This window comes from Harpegnathos saltator, unplaced genomic scaffold (assembly GCF_003227715.2).
Source record: "Harpegnathos saltator strain DR-91 unplaced genomic scaffold, Hsal_v8.6 scaffold83, whole genome shotgun sequence".
NCBI classification, from domain to species: domain Eukaryota; kingdom Metazoa; phylum Arthropoda; class Insecta; order Hymenoptera; family Formicidae; genus Harpegnathos; species Harpegnathos saltator.
Window position 1 is genome coordinate 1,477,644 of NW_020230682.1, and position 19,975 is coordinate 1,497,618.

Genomic DNA, 19,975 nt, shown 5'->3' on the forward strand with positions numbered 1-19,975 from the left:
CGAAATTCGTCAAAAAATAATTTTGGCCAACTTTTTGATACAAACGTCCCACTGTGCGACGCCGGCATTTGTTTAGCAAAGACCTCATTCTCCGTCTCCGCCTACTGCCGCGGAAACTCGCTCCTCCGTCGGCCGATTACTCGCCCGGGGAGCTCGGGCCGTTTTGCCCTGGCGACTCCGCGGCGGATGCAGTTTCGTTCGAAATATCGCAGGTCAGCGGCGAATCTGTGACGCGGTTTGCCACCGAGCGCGCGATTGTTAACGATAGCATCGCGAGAGCGGCGCGTCGTTATCGATCGGCAGCCGACGAATAACACACCTCGATAGAGTCCCCGGCGAGTGAGTTTCCGTGTCCGAGAAACGGAGAGAGACGGGCCGAATTAAAATGTAAACAAATGTCGCCTGCCCCCGAGGAAAGGAGAGCAAAGTCACGGGCTTTGGGGCTAATTTCGCGGAAGCCGGGAGAGAAACTCCACCCTGGAGGAACGAAGCCGCGCGACGCTTCGCCCACCAAGCCGCTCAACGGTGATGATCCGCTGCTCGAAAGCCCGATTTCCCCTCGCTTTAATTATTAACTGCGTCCCGCCGTGAATTATCCGCGATAATCGCGCGCGATTCTTGTCGCCCCAGCGCCCGTGCGAGCGTGCTGCCGGCAACCCCCCCCGTTCCCCGCGGGGGCTGAAGCTTTCAACTCCAAATTGAGATTATTCTCTCTTCCCCCTATTTATAATGACGAAATCGGTCCTCGCGCGTCTATCGGTCGAGCTCCGAGGCAGAGTCGCCGAAATCCCGGCGCTCGCTGCCTTGCTATCAAGGGGTGGTCGCGCGCCATTAAACAAGCAAATAAGTAAAGCGCGTTGGGGAGTGCGCGACGCGCCATGGTAATTCGATGCTCGGCATGTGGGCGTACACGCGTGGTCGCGCCTAGGATATTCTACTCCGAGTCGCTCCTAGTGTCTTCGTTATGCAATAACGGGCGATATTAAATTACCGTCACCTTGGCTCGGGGAGGGGAGTAGCGCAGGCGGGAGCTCGTCTCGACGCGGCGCTTAAAACGGGGGAAAAGCGCGCAAAGCCCGAGTGTGAGGGTCGCGCGCTGCGAACCGCACCCACGAAAATGCATCGATCGCTTCGCTTTGCGATCAACGCGTCAGCCGCGCCAATAGGGAGGAGGAGGAGCCTGCCTGCCCTGCTCGCGAGAGGGATATCGGGACGCTTTTTTCCCCACTCTCTCATCGCCGCTCGTGATGAAGTACGCGACCAAAGTCCGCTGATTGTCGCGCGGTGGGAGTAAAAAAAAAACAGAGGCGCTTTTCTCTCGGATCTCGCCGGGGAAAACGAAGAGCCGGCCGCAGCTTTGTTCGCTGTGACGATGATCGCGGACGGGTGAAAGATGCGGACTTCGGACAACAATGAGCGCGTCTCGCGCGCGCGCTTCTTGATTATTCTTACAATCGGAAACGCACGAATCGACAGGCGAGACTGCAGCGCGACGAGCTCGTGCCTGCCGAGAAGCAGCTCGATCGACAGCGTGGCGGAATGGGGACTGACCGGAGGCATCGGGACCACCATCGGCGGCAACGGAATCAGCGCTGGCAGCAGCTACGGCCTATTCGTCGATCAGCCGCCCCCGCCGAGGAGGAGTCCGAGTCCGCTGCTGGGCGCGAGGGGCGACAGGCTGAGCCTGGTGTCACCCAACATCGGCAGGCGGGTCAAGGGTCACCGGGCGGTTGTAGGTAAGTCGACCAGACTCGCGCGCGGATTTCTCATCGAGGCGAATCCCTCTCGGCGTCATTTCGACGCGCGTCGGGCCGTGTGATGGGCTCGAGCTCTCTTCGCTGACGACGTTTCTCGTCGCCCGGAATCACGTCGTCTGATTCCTAGGTATTTTTTAACGATTTCAGACGCCAACGAAGCTCCAGCCGATTACACCCGCTCGTGCGTGTCAAGACGACGCGCTCGGTGTCGCTCGGATTCGGTGTCGCTGCCTCGACCATGAGCTCCCGCACTTTATCGGCCAACGATGGCTAGATATAGTCGATAGCTGGAAGATGTCACGCGCTGTCGAGCGGTTATCGATGATCCGGTCGGCTTCTAGTTGCTGTCACACACGAGCCGAGTCGATACTGAATAACGACCGGGTCGCCGGCATCTGCGTAACATTTTGCAGATATTGCGACGAGATCCTCCTAGCATTTCCACGCACGATTTCAACGTGACTCTGACGATACAATTTTGAGCGGGTTTTTCAACAACTCGCGGGCCCGGGCCCACTTGTCTCCGCGGATAAACGGCAACGGCTCGCCGTCAGCTTTAAATGAAACGGGGGGGGGGGGCCTCCCAAAGTTGTAATCAAAATCAACTTTGGACGAGCGGCGGCCGCGTAGGGTGGGTTAATTAATAAATTGAATTCCGGGCGCCTAATCAAAGGCGGACGCGGCAGCTGACGCAATTTTCCGCAAATTATTAATGAGGTCGCGGCTCTGCGACGTCTGCGATGAAATTAGACGCGAGAGCTGCGCGCGCGAGAGCAGCCCGACGCCAATATAACGGAGAAAACGCCCGACGACATGTACTCGCTTTCTTACGTCTGCATTTTCGTGTACCAAGGGAGGAGGAGGGAGGGAGGGAGGGAAAGAACATCGCGAACAGATTCCCATTTCCATCCGTTCCGACGGGGATGACGATAAATTTATTCGCCAGCGAGCGAGTCGAAAGGCATTAATAATCGCCGCGCTGTCTGAGGCGGAATTTGATAACGGAGACTCGAAATGCAGGACGGAGATGCAGCGAGAGAGAGAGAGAGAGAGAGAGAGAGAGAGAGAGAGAGAGAGAGAGAGAGAGAGAGAGAGACGCAGCGAGAGATTACATTGCAGAAGTAAGAATTTGTAATGACGCACACTTTACGCGCGCCTCTCTTCCTCTTCTTCTCGGCACCTCATTCGGTAATTAACCGGGAATCGTACTTTTTTAGTTTGAAGCGAGAAACAAATAATTCGTTCCTCAACATGGCTCGCGACCAGCGAATCTCAATGATTAACCCATATTCCCGCGTGCGGAGTTTGCAAGTTGCGCGCGACGGAAACCGCGCGGCGAGTCGAAGATAAAGTTACGAATTCAAGCATCTTCATCGACCGATAATTTAATATATGACGAGTAAAGTTACGCGTACCGATAATTGTCCGCGTAGCAACGGCGCGCCTGCTTGGAAACTGCGAGTTTCCACGTCGCTATGCTGTCTGCACGGTCTGCACTTTCATATATTATATATAAATCCTTCGCGTACTTATCGTTGAGGATATTATCCTTGGAGCTCCTCGCATGGCTCCTCGCTCCTGATAATATTTTGCATCTCGGCAAAAAGAGTCAATATCCGCCTTTCCGGCGGAGAGTGTCTGACAAGATTCTCCTCAAGCGAGAAATATAATCTAATCGGAAATTTCAAAGTAGTACTCGCTAAATATCCCCGCTATGTCGTCGCTGCAAATTCGAGTGTGTTATTTTCACATGCGTGAGCGTGTAATTGGCTCAAGCTTTCTTCACACGATTCTTGCGAAATTTGAAACGACAAAACTCGCCTTCGAGAAAAGCCTCAGCCAATCGCACGCTCGTATGCATATAAATAACACATTTGGATTTGCATCTCGAATCTTTCGAAAAAAATCGATACTCGCTCTTCAGGTTCTCACAGAAAATGTCTAAAAACCTCCCTCAAACAAGCAGTATCTGATTTTGAAATTTTCATGGATCTCGAAACTTGTAAAACGCAAGTTGGAGGAACGAGAATAGTTTCCTTCGCGGTATTTCATTTCAAGATGGTACGTGCGCTGAGTATTCTCCCTGTGCAACATTTTTCGTAGGTACGGCACGTCTCGGGACATTTTTTATCAAGCACCGAACGAAGAACTTGCGTAAGAGCTGGAAAACTTTACGAGACGCATCGTTCAAAGGACAAAGGTTATCCGCGGATGTCACTTTCGCCATATTTATCCGCAAAAATGATCGTAATGCGGATTAAACAGCCGCGGGAGCAGCTGCGGAAGAAAAATCCATGAGGTTTTTACGACCTCACCGGCAGAGCAGGCTCTGATTTCTTCTCGTCTTTATCACCGACGAAAGAAGCGTCCATCTTAAAGAGCGATCATAAAACGCGCGACTACTTTGTCACGCTTATATCATCAACGTCCGCTTCAATCTCCCCACCCTCGATAGAGTCTCAACGCACGATCAAGCGCGAGTTATGAAGATTCAGTTTCCGCGAAGAAACTAGTCGAGAGACGTTCGCAGCCATGATGGAATTTAACGCTCGCGTTCGCAACGGCCTAACATTCTACTCGCGAAGGGACGCCATCGCCCCTCTTTTCACAACGGTGTCGGATGTTTAACTCCTTTCTTCCTTCTTTTCCGCGATAACGATCCTGCGACGGGGCCCAAACGAGGCAAGTTCGCTTATAACCAGCGTTTATCTCAAGAGCGCTTCTCGGTAACATTCCGCTCGAGGGGTTAGTTCGCGATAGAAAGTTTCCTGCGACCGGAGGCCGCTGTGGTTTAAAGTTAAATTGCAGCAACAGCATTGTTATCGGGCAGCCCTGAGACGGGCTGCTGGCATCCGTCCGTGACATCTGCCGCGCGCCTTTGCGATTACCGGTAAATTCAGTTTTCTCGATTGCTCGCGTGATTTCAAGTGGCCATAATATATGGCGAGAATACATGGCAATATATGGCAATAATATATGACAACAATATATGGCAACAATATATGGTAACAATATATGGCAACAATATATGGCCATAATATATGGCAATAATTCATGGAATATATTTTCGTTACAAAAGTCAATGCAAATTTGCGGCATGCACAATAAAAGAGCTCTCTGCGAGCATTGAGTCAAACGCTCACCGATGATGATATTGATGAAGTCTCGTTGTATCCAACCAGATCCGCCATTGTCCGCCCATGTCCGCTACCGCTCTCCATGTCGCGCAGCATCCATCTTGCAGCGCGTCCCACGTTGATTGCTACACTTTCGCGACACGGTCGATATTTGTATTAGAGTGGCGATATTTGCGTCAATTAACGAACGTTTTACGTCGACATCGGTGGAAACTTTTTACGCGCTGCGAAACAGATTGTAAATAAATTCGACCGGCGAGGAGCAAGAACCGTGTGAAAATTTATCGACTCGTCCAACGGATTTTTACGGCGCTTTTCGCGATCGCGTCTGAAAAGTCGCGAAAATGTGAGAGTATCGATATCTACGAGTGAAATATTCGCGACGCGAATACACGTGAGGAAAAATTAGACAATCAGAAACCGGTCGCCCCGAGGCGAGGAAGCGCAAAGAGAGAGACAGAGAGAGACAGAGAGAGAGAGAGAGAGAGAGAGAGAGAGAGAGAGAGAGAGAGAGAGAGAGAGAGAGAGAGAGAGAGAGAGAGAGAGAGAGAGAGAGAGAGAGAGAGAGGAAAGAGAGAGAGAGAGAGAGAGAGAGAGAGAGGAAAGAGAGAGAGAGAGAGAGAGAGAGAGAGAGAGAGAGAGAGAGAGAGAGAGAGAGAGAGAGAGAGAGAGAGCGGGGCAAAGTTTTCACGCATGATAGCTCCCCGTCACGACGAAGCTTACGTTCGCGATACTTTGGCGAAATGAGAGTTTAAACTTTCTTTGTTAGTAGTGCAGATAAAAACGCGTATAGTGATAACCGCGGTCGCGATATTCAAAAGCACGCGAGCGAGGATACCTCAAGCTCGGCGTGCGCTGGCGCAATTTCTGCGCGCATTATACGCTACTCGAGACAATAGGGATCGTGACGAATGGACAATATTGCCAAATAATTCTACAGCCTGTTTTGGAAATAAGAGAAAAGTAGCCAACGGTAATCGGTATTTATGCGTATGAATATATTTTACACGGACAATTGAATATTGTCAAATAATTAAATCGTTAAATAATTCTGCGGCCCGCTTGAAAAATGAAAATAAAGCAGCTGATGACGGTATCGCGTTTGTAGATATGAATATCTCTTATTCAGATGACTGAATATCAAAAGAGAATCATTCGGTATTTTAAATCTCGTATGTAATGCAGGCTATCGATCAAGTAATCCCCCGATTGTTTCGAGCAATGTATTTTATTCAACGTCACAAACACACACATGCAAAACTCAACATACAAGAATCTATTTGCAATTCGCATTGACTCGAACGATATTTTATCTAGTCCCACATCCGTCATGCGGAATTTTGTTTCTATTTTCATTTTGTATTTACTCACCGAAACGACTTGCAGTCAGAGCCGGCCACGTTCCGCTTCCATTCTGTAACAAAAATCCACATTTGCTCATCAGATTTGACCAACAAGTGCGGGCGAGTAAAAGAGTAGTTTACCCTCTGCGATCGTAATTCAAGTCGGGCCGGAAATTATATCCCAGCTCTAGATCGCCAAGGGTCAAACAGAGGACCTATAGTAAACTTGTAAACTTACCTTCAAGCCGACTCTGCTTGGTCCGAATCGGATCCTCCGATGCGGCATCCGCGTCCGCTGGATTGCTGTTACTTTCCGCAACAACTGAAACAGAAAAATAATGTTCCCGATTGATAACCTGCGGTAGAAAGAGAGAAAATATTTGATCGGAACGAATCGGAAATACAGAAATATTCGATACGGAACTTTTATCTTTATATTTTTGTTCCAACATTGAAAATTTAAATGAGACTTGAAGCTTTCATCAGAGAGCTGGTGAGGAACAAGTTGCAAAAGCAAAGATTGTAAAGGGTTAAATACAGATGTGTAGGAAACTTGTAAACTTTACCTTCCGGCCAACCTTGCTCTGCCCAAACCGGATCCTCCGGTGCGGCATCCGCATCTGCCGGATTGTTGTTGCTTTCCGCAATAACTGAAACAGAAAAGTAGTTTTCCCAGTTGATAATCTGCGATAGAGAGAGAATATCTTTGATCGAGACGAATCGAAAATATGGCTGTATTTTGATATGGAATTTTTATCTTTATATTTTCGTTCCAACATTGAAAATTTAAATGAGACATGAAGCTTTCAAGAGAGCCGATGAGGAACAAGTTGCAAAGACAAAGATTGCAAAGGGTTGAATACAGATGTGTAGGAAACTTGTAAACTTTACCTTCCGGCCGACCCTGCTCTGCCCGAACCGGATCCTCCGGTGCGGCATCCACGTCCGTCGGACTTGCTTCCCGCAACGTCTGGAACAAAAATTTAGCGTTTCTGGTTGGTAAGCTGCGGTAGAGAAAGAATGTTTAGTCGGGACGAGTGGAGAATATTCGCTACGGTTTTCTTTTTCTTCATTGACATTGAAAGTCTAGATAGGACTTGGAACTCTTGAAAGAGCTGACAAAAAAAAATGACAACAAGAAGCGGAAACAACAGTTATGTGCTCCCGAAAATACTCTTTTACGAATGGATATTAAATTTAGATCCCGTAACGAGAGTAAACAGACATGAAAGAAGTGCTGACCGAAAACAAAAAAGGTCGCAGTCTAAGAAGCGACACGAGACGTTGAATATTCTACACAAGACCGGTATACTCACACAGTTGGGAATTATTCAGAATGTTTGATTGAGAACATGATGAATTAAAGATCCGCGTTCATGGACCGTTATCCGTCTCTGTCTGGATCAATATCTCTTGTATACAGCAATGCAATAGATAGATAGATAGACAGACAGAGATTGACGAGAGTAATTGCAGATTCATAAAGTCATGATTACTAGTAGGATGATGACGGATCGTGAATGCCGAGCGCAGATTCCCGGAAAATTCGTCAAACATCTGCTCTCGTTATCGGGGACCTTCCGCATAATAAATGATTCCACATACCTGGAAACGTGACGTATCGCTACCGGCGTCCTACTTCCCGGCTGCTGGAGTCCTCCGGATTTCATTCGCTCACACTTCTAAAGCCGCGATTCGACGGTGCGGTTAATCAACGCGATGCCGACGCGATGCTGACTGAGTATCTCGAGGATCGATGAGATACATTTCTTTCAATTAGACGAGACGCAAGTGACGAGCGTGTCGCGCATGGCTGCTGCTGATGGAATGAGGTCGAGTACGCGAGGCGCGCGAGTATTAATACGAAGGGCAAAAAGTGTCATCGCTCGCGAGCCGATCAACACAATCGGTGCGATGTAAACATTGCGGGCCTCGGCGGCGATTGAAGCAAGAGAAACTTGCCCTTGGGCGTCTCTTCTTTTCTCGAAGGTTCCGGAACGACGAGGGGAATGCGAGGAGGCCTTTCAACTGTACGCGACATTGATTTACTATTTATTGATTACTGAAAATAAAGAAAATTACTCTATCGAAGCATCGGACATTTGTTAGCTTTATGTTAATTAAAGAGGAATATATACGATTAGAAAATGTTAGCGACTAATTGTACAGAGTGTCAAAGTTGTTGTGACTTCGTTTGCGGAGAATAATTAAAGGTCATGGTAGCGTTAAAGAGTGGAATTTTATCCCATGCGAATTTTGTCTCATTCTTATTAAATGTTAGATTATCCGCTGCGGACAATAACTTTTTTACTTTTCATCTAATATTCAATGACGATAAATAACATTTAATTGCATTCGTTTGGTTTTTTTATCTCGAAAATAAAAGAATATATACCAGGGTGAGATTTCATCCATGTGATCATCATCACCGTGATTTTCTTTGATGCTTTTTTTAAAAGTTCAGACATTTCGTCGACTCGCGGGATATTTATAATCAGAGTCTCGTCGCGTTAATTAACACGTGCTCCTCCGAGCGGATCGAATGCTCACCGACGGCCACTGCCAGGGCCACGAGCGAATGTCCGGAACGGACGGGATGCTGAATGCGAGAAGCAGGACGAAGGGAACATGGACGCGAGCAACGATACATCATGCGTCTTCAGACGTGTCAAATCGTTTATTATACAGGAGACTTTGATACGGCAACGGGTGTTTCACGAGGACCTGTCGAGAACAAAGGGATGCCCGGGAGCCGAAACTCTGACCGATATCCTGCTATAATTTAACGATCTGCTGTGCCATAATTACAAATTTGTGGAAAAATCTTTTTCTCAAGCTACGTACATTCGCGATTATTTGACTCAAAACAATATATAATTTAACATATAGATTTTTTAACCGAGATGTAAAATTGTCAAAATATCAATCTACAAATAAAATATAAAATCCCTCAGCATCAGCCGCGCTTGTGTGCGCGTGTCTGTGTGTGTGTGTGTGTGTGGAACATTAGGTTGTCCGAGTCGATTTGGACCACCGAATGACGCGTCTGCGACACACACGAACGTTTGATACCCTTGACATCTGTCACCGCATTTGATTTCCGACACCATCTGTTCTTTCTTCGCGTACACGCAAAGTTATTTACGAACGGGCGTTGTGTGCGCGCCGAATACTACGGCGTGACGACGGCATTAGTATTCGCGTGTCCGACATGATTTTACAAAACAGTCGTTGGTAGAGCCACATAAAACCCAAAACGGCCCAGCCGACTATTAGCAACGAACGCGAACGAGCTTGTTCCCCAACATTTCACCCACGCGCTGCTCAGAGGTCGCGCTTCGAGAGCAGAAAAGCGAGTTGCCGAGTCCGAAAGTCGCAGTCGTCTTCCGCATAACGAACCCAATTTCGCGCACTCCCCGACTGAAATATTCGCCTCAAGCACGACAAGTGCCGCAGTTTCCGGTCGGAAAACACTCCGCGTGCTGCCTGGTGACAGCTGGAATCCAGAGCTCGCTGGAAAGCTCAAGGGTTACGGCTTTCAGTCGAAAAGTTGAGTCTCAGTTTGAGCTCGGGGCAAAAGACTCCGTCGCGCTTATCGCGAGACATAGAGCAGCGGCGCGTGTTTCAGGGAGGAAAAGGAAAAAGAGACAAAGCGAGAGAGAGAGAAAGAGAGAGAGAGAGAGAGAGAGAGAGAGAGAGAGAGAGAGAGAGAGAGAGAGAGAGAGAGAGAGAGAGAGAGAGAGAGAGAGAGAGTCTCTCGAGTCCCCTGAGGAGAGACGGTCCGCGATGCAGCTTTGCGAGCGGAGCACGTTAGCCGGCCGCGCCTGAGAGAGAGAGAGAGAGAGAGAGAGAGAGAGAGAGAGAGAGACGAGCGGGACGAGAGAGGCGAGGGGAGCGCGCGATATACCTGTGCGGACAGGTAACTCCTCAGCCAATCGTCTCCCGCGCCTTGTTTACGCGCTCTCCTGCCGGGCCCGGGGAAGGCGAGTCTCTCTCGCGAGTCGTCGGTCTGTGCGACCTGCACAGTCCACGGCGATCGGCCGCGAGCGAGCGCGTGCTCTCCGGAGTGGCCGCTCGCTGGAAGCTTCGCGAACAAAGAATACGCGTCCGCTTATCGCAGGCGCGATAACAGAGTGGCCGGCCGATCTCGGGAAATCGCGGGAGGCCGTTTTCCGAGCAACGGGAGTCCGCGAGATGAGCGAGTCGCTCGATTAGCCTGCCGACTAATCAGTCGATCAGTAGTGATGCGCGGAGAGCGGGAGAGCGAGAGTGAGACGAGGAGCGATTAGACACGGTGTCTTGGCGCAGCGACGCGACGCGACGCGAGAGAGGTACGCCGCAGGACGCGCAGGAGCGGCCGATGAAAATTCGGGGAGCCGCCGGAACGTGGCGGCGTTGAGTCAGCAGGTGCTCCGAAACGCTCTCGTCGAGACGTTCGTCGTGTTGCGGAGCGCGAACGACGAGGATGCCGCGTCCGGAGGAGCACCGGGCCCTCCGCCGACGGCGACGCGTGGTCCGGTGAGCAGGAGGATGGAGGAAGAGGACGCGCTTTGAGGGACACGCGCAGAGGTGGAGGACCTCGCGGCGGGCCCTATCACGAATGCATCGGGAATCGTCGTCGCAAGTGCGGTACAAACCGGTTTCTGCATTCGGTGCAACGGCGTGCGGCGCGTCGCCGGTGAGTTTTAACGAGCCATCTCCTCTGCCTCTGTCTCTCTCTCTCTCTCTCTCTCTCTCTCTCTCTCTCTCTCTCTCTCTCTCTCTCTCTCTCTCTCTCTCTCTCTCTCTCTCTCTGCCTCTCTCTCGCTCTCTCTCTGCCTCTCTCTCGCTCTCTCTCTGCCTCTCTCTCTCTCTCTCTCTCTCTCTCTCTCTCTCTCCCTCTCTCTCTCTCTCTCCCTCGCTGCCTCTTTCTCTCTTTCGCGAGGCGCGAAAGATTCGATTTCTTCGCTCGGCGACGAGAAGGACGCGCGCCCGATTGAATCGCGCCTCGCCTTACGTCGTCCTTCCCCGCCGAAGGTCCCTGCCTCCAAGGGCGGCCCCGCTCGGCCTCCCGAAAATGACACCTCCTTTCTCGAGCTTGTACAAAAGGACTGACGCAGCGGATTCTCAGGAGAGCGCTCCCGATGATACGGCATTCCCGTTCTCAATGAAGCTCCCGCGCGTTTATCGCGTACCGGAATTCTCTCGCTCGTCTCGTCTCTCTCTCTCTCTCTCTCTCTCTCTCTAATCGCTCTCTTCCCCGTCGTGTCTGGGTGCGATGTAATGTGATGTGATATGATAGGATATCACGGTGCGTCGAGCTGTCGAATGACAGATTGGCCGAATGACCAACGGCCTCACACGCGTATCCGGACGGGACGCAAGCGATTAGAGAGACTAGCGAATTTCGGTCAGGTGAATTTATCCAAGCTTAACGCACACGCGCACACACGTATATATATATATGTGTGTGTGTGTGTGTGTGTGTGTGCGATCGAACGCGAGAGCGAAAACCCTCCGAGCGAGGGAGAAGGAGCCCTCCGTCGCGTCGGCTGAAAAATTCGAACGCGCTCCGCGTCGTTTCAGCTCAGAAATCGCGTAATGCCGCGAGAAGAATGGCCGACCGATCGAGAGCGGGCCGAGAGCTTACGCTTCCGATCGATTACGCAAGCTCGTTTCACCCACAGACGACAGACGACAGACGATTCGCTTTCACTCTCGAGGAGGATCCTCGCTATTCCTCCCGTAAGCGTTCCCGCAAAGCCGCCTCGCCGCGGCTGTAAAAGCGTCGGAAGACGAATGTCGGCGATTCTCCGTCCGTCCTCGGCAAGGAAGAATTCGAACGCATGGCCATCTCCTCCACGTGGCCTCGCCTCCGCGAGATGCCCTCACCGGTCAGCCGAAGAAAGCGATGCGATGTTTGATACGCGCGCCGCGAGTGAAAGCAAAACACGCGTACATAACATTCCCACGTACAAATGACATATAATATAGGGATAAATATAGACGAGGTCGCGTTGGACAAGTCGTTAACTTTTCATCAAGTTATGTCCCCCGTATCGAACGTCCAACCTTAACTCGCCGGCCGCGGCTTCGCGCCTATCGACTGTCTGGCTTTTCAATCATTTACGCGGAGCTGCGCGGTATTTAAAGGGATTGGAGGGTCAGATTGTTGAAAAATCGTGCTTGTTTTTGATAATATTTTGTGACGAACTGAATAATGTGCAAGAATGAAAATTTTAGATATAGTTATACAACATATGAAGAGTAGAAAAATTATGTTTATTAACAAATATTCGTATAAATATACGATATATATAGCTGAAATATACTCTCCTTTTTCTTCTTTCAAGTTATCGTTTTTGCAGTAATATCTCGGCTCTCGGTGGTCCGATCAGAGCGAATTTTAGCTAGAAATCTTGAGGAGGCATTATCCGGTGAACTCAAAAGAAAAAATCGAACAAAATTGACAAAATGGTAACTATTATCAGGAAAAAATTCAAATTTTTCAGTTCTTTTACAATAAAATGAAATATTTTAACGGAGTTGTCCATGATTCACCTGAGAGTCACATGAACAAATATTATTGCTTTAAAATTCAAATCGATATGAAGCTCAGTTTCGGAGAAATCACTGCAAAAAGTTGAACAATAAAATTTCGAGAGAAACGCGTTTAAAATTTAAGTGGGTATATATTTATATGAATATTTGTTTAAAAACAAAATTTTTCTACTTTTCATATGTTATATAAATATATGTAAAATTTTCATTTTTGCACATTTATTCAGTTCGTCACAAAATCATTATCAAAAACGAGCACGATTTTTCAGTAATCTGACCCTCCAGTCCCCTTAAGTATGCGCGCACCGAACGCGCGATTCTTAAAGTTCGCCACTGCAGCCGCCACGACGATCGATCGTAATCCCCTATTGTTTCGTCGTCGTGACATTTTTCATGTCTTGGCTCGCTCGGCTCAGGTGGAATATCGTCGAGGGCCACAGATAGAGGCGAGGGAGACAGATAGAGAGGAAGTCGTCGATAAACACTCGGCGCGAGCCGAGTTAAATTAGCGCTTGATCCGGCACGTAATGAGCGAGTCATTAATTCGGACTTGGCAATTATGCATCGCCCGTTTAATGAATAACAAAGCGACTAGCGATTGAATTCAGCTGAGCAGCGATTGACGATGATTATTAAATCGCGAGCAAGCGCCAAGCGTTTGCTCATTGTCGGTTTTTGATGAAAATATCTAAATGCTCCGCTCCGATGTAATTATATTTTTGTATGTCGAAGCGGATACTAGACACCCTGAACGACAGCGAAAGCGCAACGCGAGCAAATAATGATCGAGCAGTTTTAATGACGTTAATCTATATAATGTTCGACCCAGCAAAAAGGTTGCCCTGTCCTCTCCTCGCCTTCGATACTGATCTCTAAGCGAAAACAGCAATTACCGCCGAGTTATGAGAGTTAATATTATGCATCGATTGCACGGACCACACCCACAGGGCAGGATTATGTAAATGTGTTGAACACGACCATCGAGGAATCATGATCGGAAGTGACAGGCGGAGATGAGATTTCCCCAGATTTTCCTTGAAGAAATTTGTTTTTTCCTTGCATCGCAACCTCTCGCCGGCGCGAGAACGTACGTATTTCCTTCGCTCAATTGCTCCTCGTATTTAATCGAGTCTTTAATTAGCTTCTTTTTCTTCTTCGCGCGGCCAAGCCTTAATGAAATTTTTTTTCTCCGACAAAGTGTGCGGGAAAAATGTCTTCTGAGGGCGCTCGGCCGGCCGAACGGATCCCTCGCGTGCCTTCGTTTCCCCGTTGGGAAAAGTTGGCGTCGGCCGCCGAGAGCCGTTCGCGAAGTTCCCCCCTATCGTCGCGAATCGATCCCTCGTCTCTCGCCTATTCTCACGCCGTTTTTTTCTCGCCGTCAAATTTATTAAACCGCGCCACTGGCTGCGTCACTGTTTCAAACGGGCTCGAGTCGGGTTGGATCACTCGGAATGATCGCCGGGAATGATCTTCACGCATGGCAAAAGAGAACCACTCTTATTCCGCGCCGTCAGCAATGCGAGACAAAGTGAGGATAAAAAGGGTAGAGAATCTTTCTCGACTTGCAACATTTTGACGATTCCCATCGTCGAGCATACACACACACACACACACGTCGCTCTTTCTTTCTTTCCCGACTCGGGCTAATTTCGGCTCAACCGCCGTTGTAGAGTTCGCTCCTTAAACTATCGACTCGCTGGCGCGCCTTCTGAACGGGCGGCAAGAGACGAGTTTAGCAGACGCTCGAGAATCACGGACGCTCTCGATTGTTCCCCTTCCCGATGCCGCGCCGCTCATCTCCTCTCTCCGGCCTGCGTAATTGTCCTACTTCCGCTCTTTACAAATTCTGCATGAAATTACGAGCGTTCTCCGAAAGTTTCCGTTACCATGCTCGCTGTTCACCCTACTGCCGTGCGAGAAAAACAGCCCGGAAAAGGGCGGCACCTGCGATCCGAGCAGCGACGTAACGGGTGTCCCGATGCGACTCCGCGTATCTTGGAGCTGCCGATGGTGGGAATGCTGATATGCCAAGGCTCACCAAAGCGAGAGGGAGACGAGGAGGAGGAAACTTTTCTCCCGGACACGGTGTATACGATCGCACACCAGGCAGGTGAGCCTTTGTGCCAGTCGAGCGAGACTGGCACCTCTTTCTCGCAAGGAGCCGGACGCATTTTGCAAGAGACTTTTGCAAGAGCGAGTACGTTAATGAAAAGTAACGACGACGGCGTGAAATAATAAGAAGAGCGCTCGAGAGAGATCGCTTTTACGCCACATGCACCGCCGATGAAGCTTCTCTCAACGGCGCGACGAGCGTCTCCACGTGCGAGATAATTGCGTTGGCATGAGGAGGAGGAGGGGAGGGGAGGGGGCAGAGTAATTTAAAATTGAACGGCCGCGTTAATCGCACACACACCACGCGGGGCGCAAATCGAGCCGAATTACGTTGCGTAACGATCCGCAGCAGCTCGTAACCGCATTGCCGGCGAGCTTTGAGCGCGCGTTTCAGCGCGTGTTTCAGCATTTTTCCGCCCGACGTCAAGCATTAGCGTCGTGATCTTATTTCCGCAAAAATCAAGGAATTTCCCGCGCGGAGCCCGTTACAAAATTCTCGCTCCGTGCATCTTTTATATTAAACGTCCGCGGCGCGCGGACGGGTATTTGCATTTTCGCGGTACACATCCCCCCTTGGAGACGCAAGATCGCATCAGTTTGAGTTGCTCTGGACGAATCGGACATCAGCACTCCCGGAGCAGACAATACGGGCCTGAGAAATGGGAGGAAGAGGGGCCCGGGCCCGGCGCGCTGGGCTACGGGCCTGGGTCTAACGAAATTCGAACTCACCTGCCCCGATGTCATGCACGGGCGCTTAACAGCACACCGCATCTGTTACGAGGCTTCCTTTCAGTACGCGTCCTTCCTCTACGTCGCGAGGACCTTCCGCACGAGAGCCGAGAGCGGCCGGGCGCTTTCATTTGGCGCGGTCGTCTGTGCGTGCATCGTGCATTCGTTTGAAAAGCCGCGGGGAAAATTTTGCGGTGGAAAAGCGCCGTGGCCGAGCGACGCGCGTGAATTCGCGGCGAGAGCGAGAGCGAAGCGGAAAATCGCGAGGCGCTCGACGACCCCGATCGATTTCTCCCTTTGACGGCCGATTTTCGCGGCTTTCCATAACGCTCGTCGCTGTTCCGAGGCGCAGACGAGAAATTGCATCGTCGCGCTGCGCCGCGCCGCGCATCGATAACGAAATTACATTTCGCTCGGGTAAAGGCCGAGTTACTCTTCCGGCCGGCCGCGATAAAGTCGCGATCGACTGACGCACTCTGGATCTCGCAGGAATTTGCTCACGTTTGTGTGTCTGTATGCGCATGTGTATGTGTGTGCGTGTAACGCAATACGGAATTCTATAACGACTGTTGTACAATCGCACCGGGCCCACACACGAGTCGCGCGATAATTCGCATTATCCGCTCGAGAGCGCGATTGTCGCGGTTAACGAGCGAGCGGATCGGTGAGCGCGCTTTCAATGCTCGCGTTTGCCGATCGGTGAATCGACGCTGCCTTATACCGTCGAATCGTCGTCGTCGCGTCGCGTCGATGGCGGTGTAAAAGGGATTTCAACTGGTAAACACAATCGCAACGCTTGCGCGCTTGCGAGAGAGAGAGAGAGAGAGAGAGAGAGAGAGGTAGAAGAAGAAAGCTGGATTAAATATCGCGAAACGCACGCCCGTCCCTGTTGTGCCGCCGACGCACGTGCCAGTCCAGCTTGGAAAATGTTATCGTCGGGATAACGAGCGTTCTCTCGATGGGCACATCATAAAGCAGCCGCGGCGAGGCGAGCCGCAGAATGGGATTTTGAGCGAGCCGCCAGCAGGTAAGCGAAAACGGGAGACGCCATTTCGCGCAATTTCGCGAGCAACATTGATATGCCCCTGCGGCCTCTCCCGCGAGAGAAAGAGAGACAGAGAGAGAGAGAGAGAGAGAGAGAGAGAGACCGCGTGCAAAGCCGCGGTTTTATCCGAATTTCATTTCGTCGATTACGTTTCTTCAGCGCCACCGCGCATCCCTCGCGCACGTCTGTTCCGCGTGATCGGCACTATTGACCTACCCTGTATGTACATAAAAAACACACCCACAGAGCGAGCAGATTGATAAGTGGGGATCGATATTGGGCAAAAAAGAGGAGCAGACGACAGAGAGAGAGAGAGAGAGAGAGAGAGAGAGAGAGAGAGAGAGTGAGAGAGAGAGAGAGAGAGAGAGAGAGAGAGAGAGAGAGAGAGAGAGAGAGAGAGAGAGAGTGAGAGAGAAAAAAGGAGTAAGCTTCGCGTTTGAAAAACCGCGTTGACGTTTCTGCGATTGAAATTCAAGCGCGTTATACGGAACGGACAAACAAGCGCAGGAAGCGCGAATGCAACGGCCGTGCGCGCGCAGCTGAAGAATGATGCCGTTTTTCTTGTTCTCTGGCGTGAGCCCGCCGTTACGGGACGTTTATTCGTTTCCCATTGCGATTAATCGCGTTGGATCCACTTATCAGGTTCCGCCGAATCAGACCCGACGTTGACGCCGACGCGACGCGACGTCGACGCGTTTGGACGCTCGATTGGACGTACGTTTGTTTATTGAATCTTTTTTTCGCCCGTCCGAAATCCGCTTCACCGGGGGGTTTGAAAAATCCGCGGCACGCGATTACCCCGCGAGACTGCGATATTCGCGAGCGGGAATATTCGCGATGGCGGATTATTCATTGACGAGCGCACTTTCAAATGCGCGGCAGCGCTTCATTTATTTATGCGCTTGCTGTTTGTGCTCTCGTTTTCCTCCGTCTGTTGTCTCTCTCTCTCTCTCTCTCTCTCTCTCTCTCTCTCTCTCTCTTTCTCTTTTGATACAACGTTACGCTCATCTCGCGTATCTCGGCTGCGACAAAGCCACGCGCGCGGATTAATATGGAATATTTTCCGCGGCCGACACACATGTCCTGCCTTGGCGCACTATGAAAAACCAGTTTGTAAAATGAGAAACGAGAACACGAGAATCAAGCGTATCCATCTTGGCGCGCGGCGGCACCCACGCGTGCATCTCTGTCCGCCGGCGTCAAGCAGATTTGTATTTTGGCCCGGGCGATCATTGCGAGATATATTTCAAAGCTGACCAACTAGCCCCATCCGCGGGCTGGACGGTCGCCTGAACATCGTTAGAAGACGGATGGGATGGCCGGGGAGGAAGACACACGGGCGACATTCGCGCGCGACGTGACGCGCGGCGGCTGTAAAAATTTATCACGCGCCGCGGTGGCGCGTCGTTTCGCCGACCGCGGCGAATTGCGAATTGCGGCGGTTTGCGAGCGCTGATAACGTTATTGAATTATAGAACGTACGTCCGCCACAGACGCCAGCCCAGAAGGAATTTCCCGATTACCGACGTCTCGCGCTTTCGAAATCAATACGCCCGCAGCGCAACTCCCGGAACTATCGTCAAACCCCAAAAAAGAGAACGAACCGATCCGACTGAGCGTCGAGCAGAAACGAGTCCAGTGCTATTGATATAAAGAAAGATACTCGGAGAATCGAGATCCGATTAACGTTCGCACGCCGCGCCGTGGGAAGCGTCGTAAAGATGCAGGAGCGAAAATGGACCGATCCTTCTGGGGGCCTCGAGAAAAAATATTTTCGCGATACCAACATGGTACTCTGTGCAAAGTTTCATCACGATATACTCCGGGTGTCCAAATATCTAATATATTTTCCAAGCAAAGCACGTGATACCTCGAGTGTATCGAATATGCTGAAAGCGAGCAAAGCGCGCATCGACTTACCGCATCGTCGCTCAAAGTCGAAGGAGCCCGGGAAATCCTCGACGGTGCTTGTTCAATCAGACGCTCGTCCGTCCGCGTCGCCCCGGCAAGTTGGCGCTGCAACAAGACGGAGAGTTGACGACGTTAAGCGGAATCTGACGGAAGCGTTTCCGCGCTCGAAGGGGGGTGATTTTCCTCTCAAATAATTCGCGACTCGGGATGAAACGGTTAACGCGTTTACGCGACTCGGCTCGGCGCCGAGTCCCTAAACTCGCTTCGACTCGGCCTCGATTATCATCGATCGACATCGCCCTCCGTCCTCCGCCGCGCGTCGCGCTTATTTTTTCAATCTCGCGACGCTACGGATTCGCGCTGGATTCAGCGTAGGATCTATGTCCCGACACGTAAACATGCGCTGTACACGCGCGATTACCGCAGGACTTACCGCGGCGTCTCTTCAAATTCGCGAGCGTCTTCATGAACAAAGTTCCGGACGAGGAAACTTGCTCGAGCTGCGGAAAAATAAATCGGTACGACGACGACGGTACCGATGAAGCGTAGGAGCGGCATCTCGCGACGCGCGAGCCTCGAGATGGAAAATGCATTATCTTCCCGTCTCTCTCGCTCATCTTTGAGAAATCCTCCTTCGCCGCTTCTTAACTCAACCGCCTCTTCCCCCGATCGCGCTCCCATTCGGTCCCTCAGGAGCGAGCGTCGTTCGCCGCTTTGATTTCACAGGACGAATTCCACTCGGCGGGAGTGGAGCTTTCTTCCTCGTTAAAGCGACTGTTCCAACTTATCGCGTAAATTCTCCGGGACACCGTTTCGGCTCGGGAAATATCTCGCGCTGCCGTTTGCGAGCCGGCAAAGTGTTTTTCGCGTTGGGAAGCGGCCGAGTTCCCTCGCGCGTATATATTGCCTTTCTTTCGACCGTATACTCTTCTCCACCCCCCGTGCTGTTCCGCCCTCTCGCCGGTCTCCCCTTTATCGTATATTTTTGCTTTAATAAAATTCAGAATGTAATTACTTCATCTAATTGCGACCTTTTTCTCTCTCTTTCTCTCTCTCTCTTTCTCCCTCTTTCTCTCTCTCTCTCTCTCTCTCTCTCTCTTCCTCTCTCCCGGAGAGAGATTATTCTCTTATTGTTTCAATCCGTGTCGCGTTGCCGATTCGAGAACTGTTTCTGCGCACTTTACATATTTCTTGCCTCTGCCGAAAGGCGACACGAGGACCCTTCAACGAATCGATTATAACTTTTCGAGACCGCGCCCTATGTGGGTCGCTCTGTATACGATTAATTAATTAATTAATTAATTGTCGCATGCGTAGGTGCACGAAACGGTAAAATCGCTGCGCCGCGCCGGCAAGTTGCTCCGCAAGCTCACCGATGGGACATTTGATGCTGTGCGCTGC

General features: G+C 50.6%; 1 protein-coding gene across 5 annotated transcripts in view; it reads left to right on the forward strand.

Annotated features, from left to right (window-relative positions):
• wake (ankyrin repeat and fibronectin type III domain containing protein wide awake) overlaps positions 1-19,975 on the forward strand; it is an 88,732-nt gene that overhangs the window by 45,843 nt on the left and 22,914 nt on the right. For 3 of the 5 annotated variants that reach the window (XM_025307131.1, XM_025307134.1, XM_025307133.1), the window contains one exon: positions 1,477-1,736. In XM_025307131.1, coding sequence (XP_025162916.1) covers positions 1,477-1,736 — 260 coding nt within the window. Of the gene's footprint in view, positions 1-1,476; positions 1,737-9,972; positions 10,916-16,463; positions 16,646-19,975 lie in introns of those variants that run through there. The other 2 variants (XM_011136922.3, XM_011136924.3) reach the window with 2 other exon arrangements.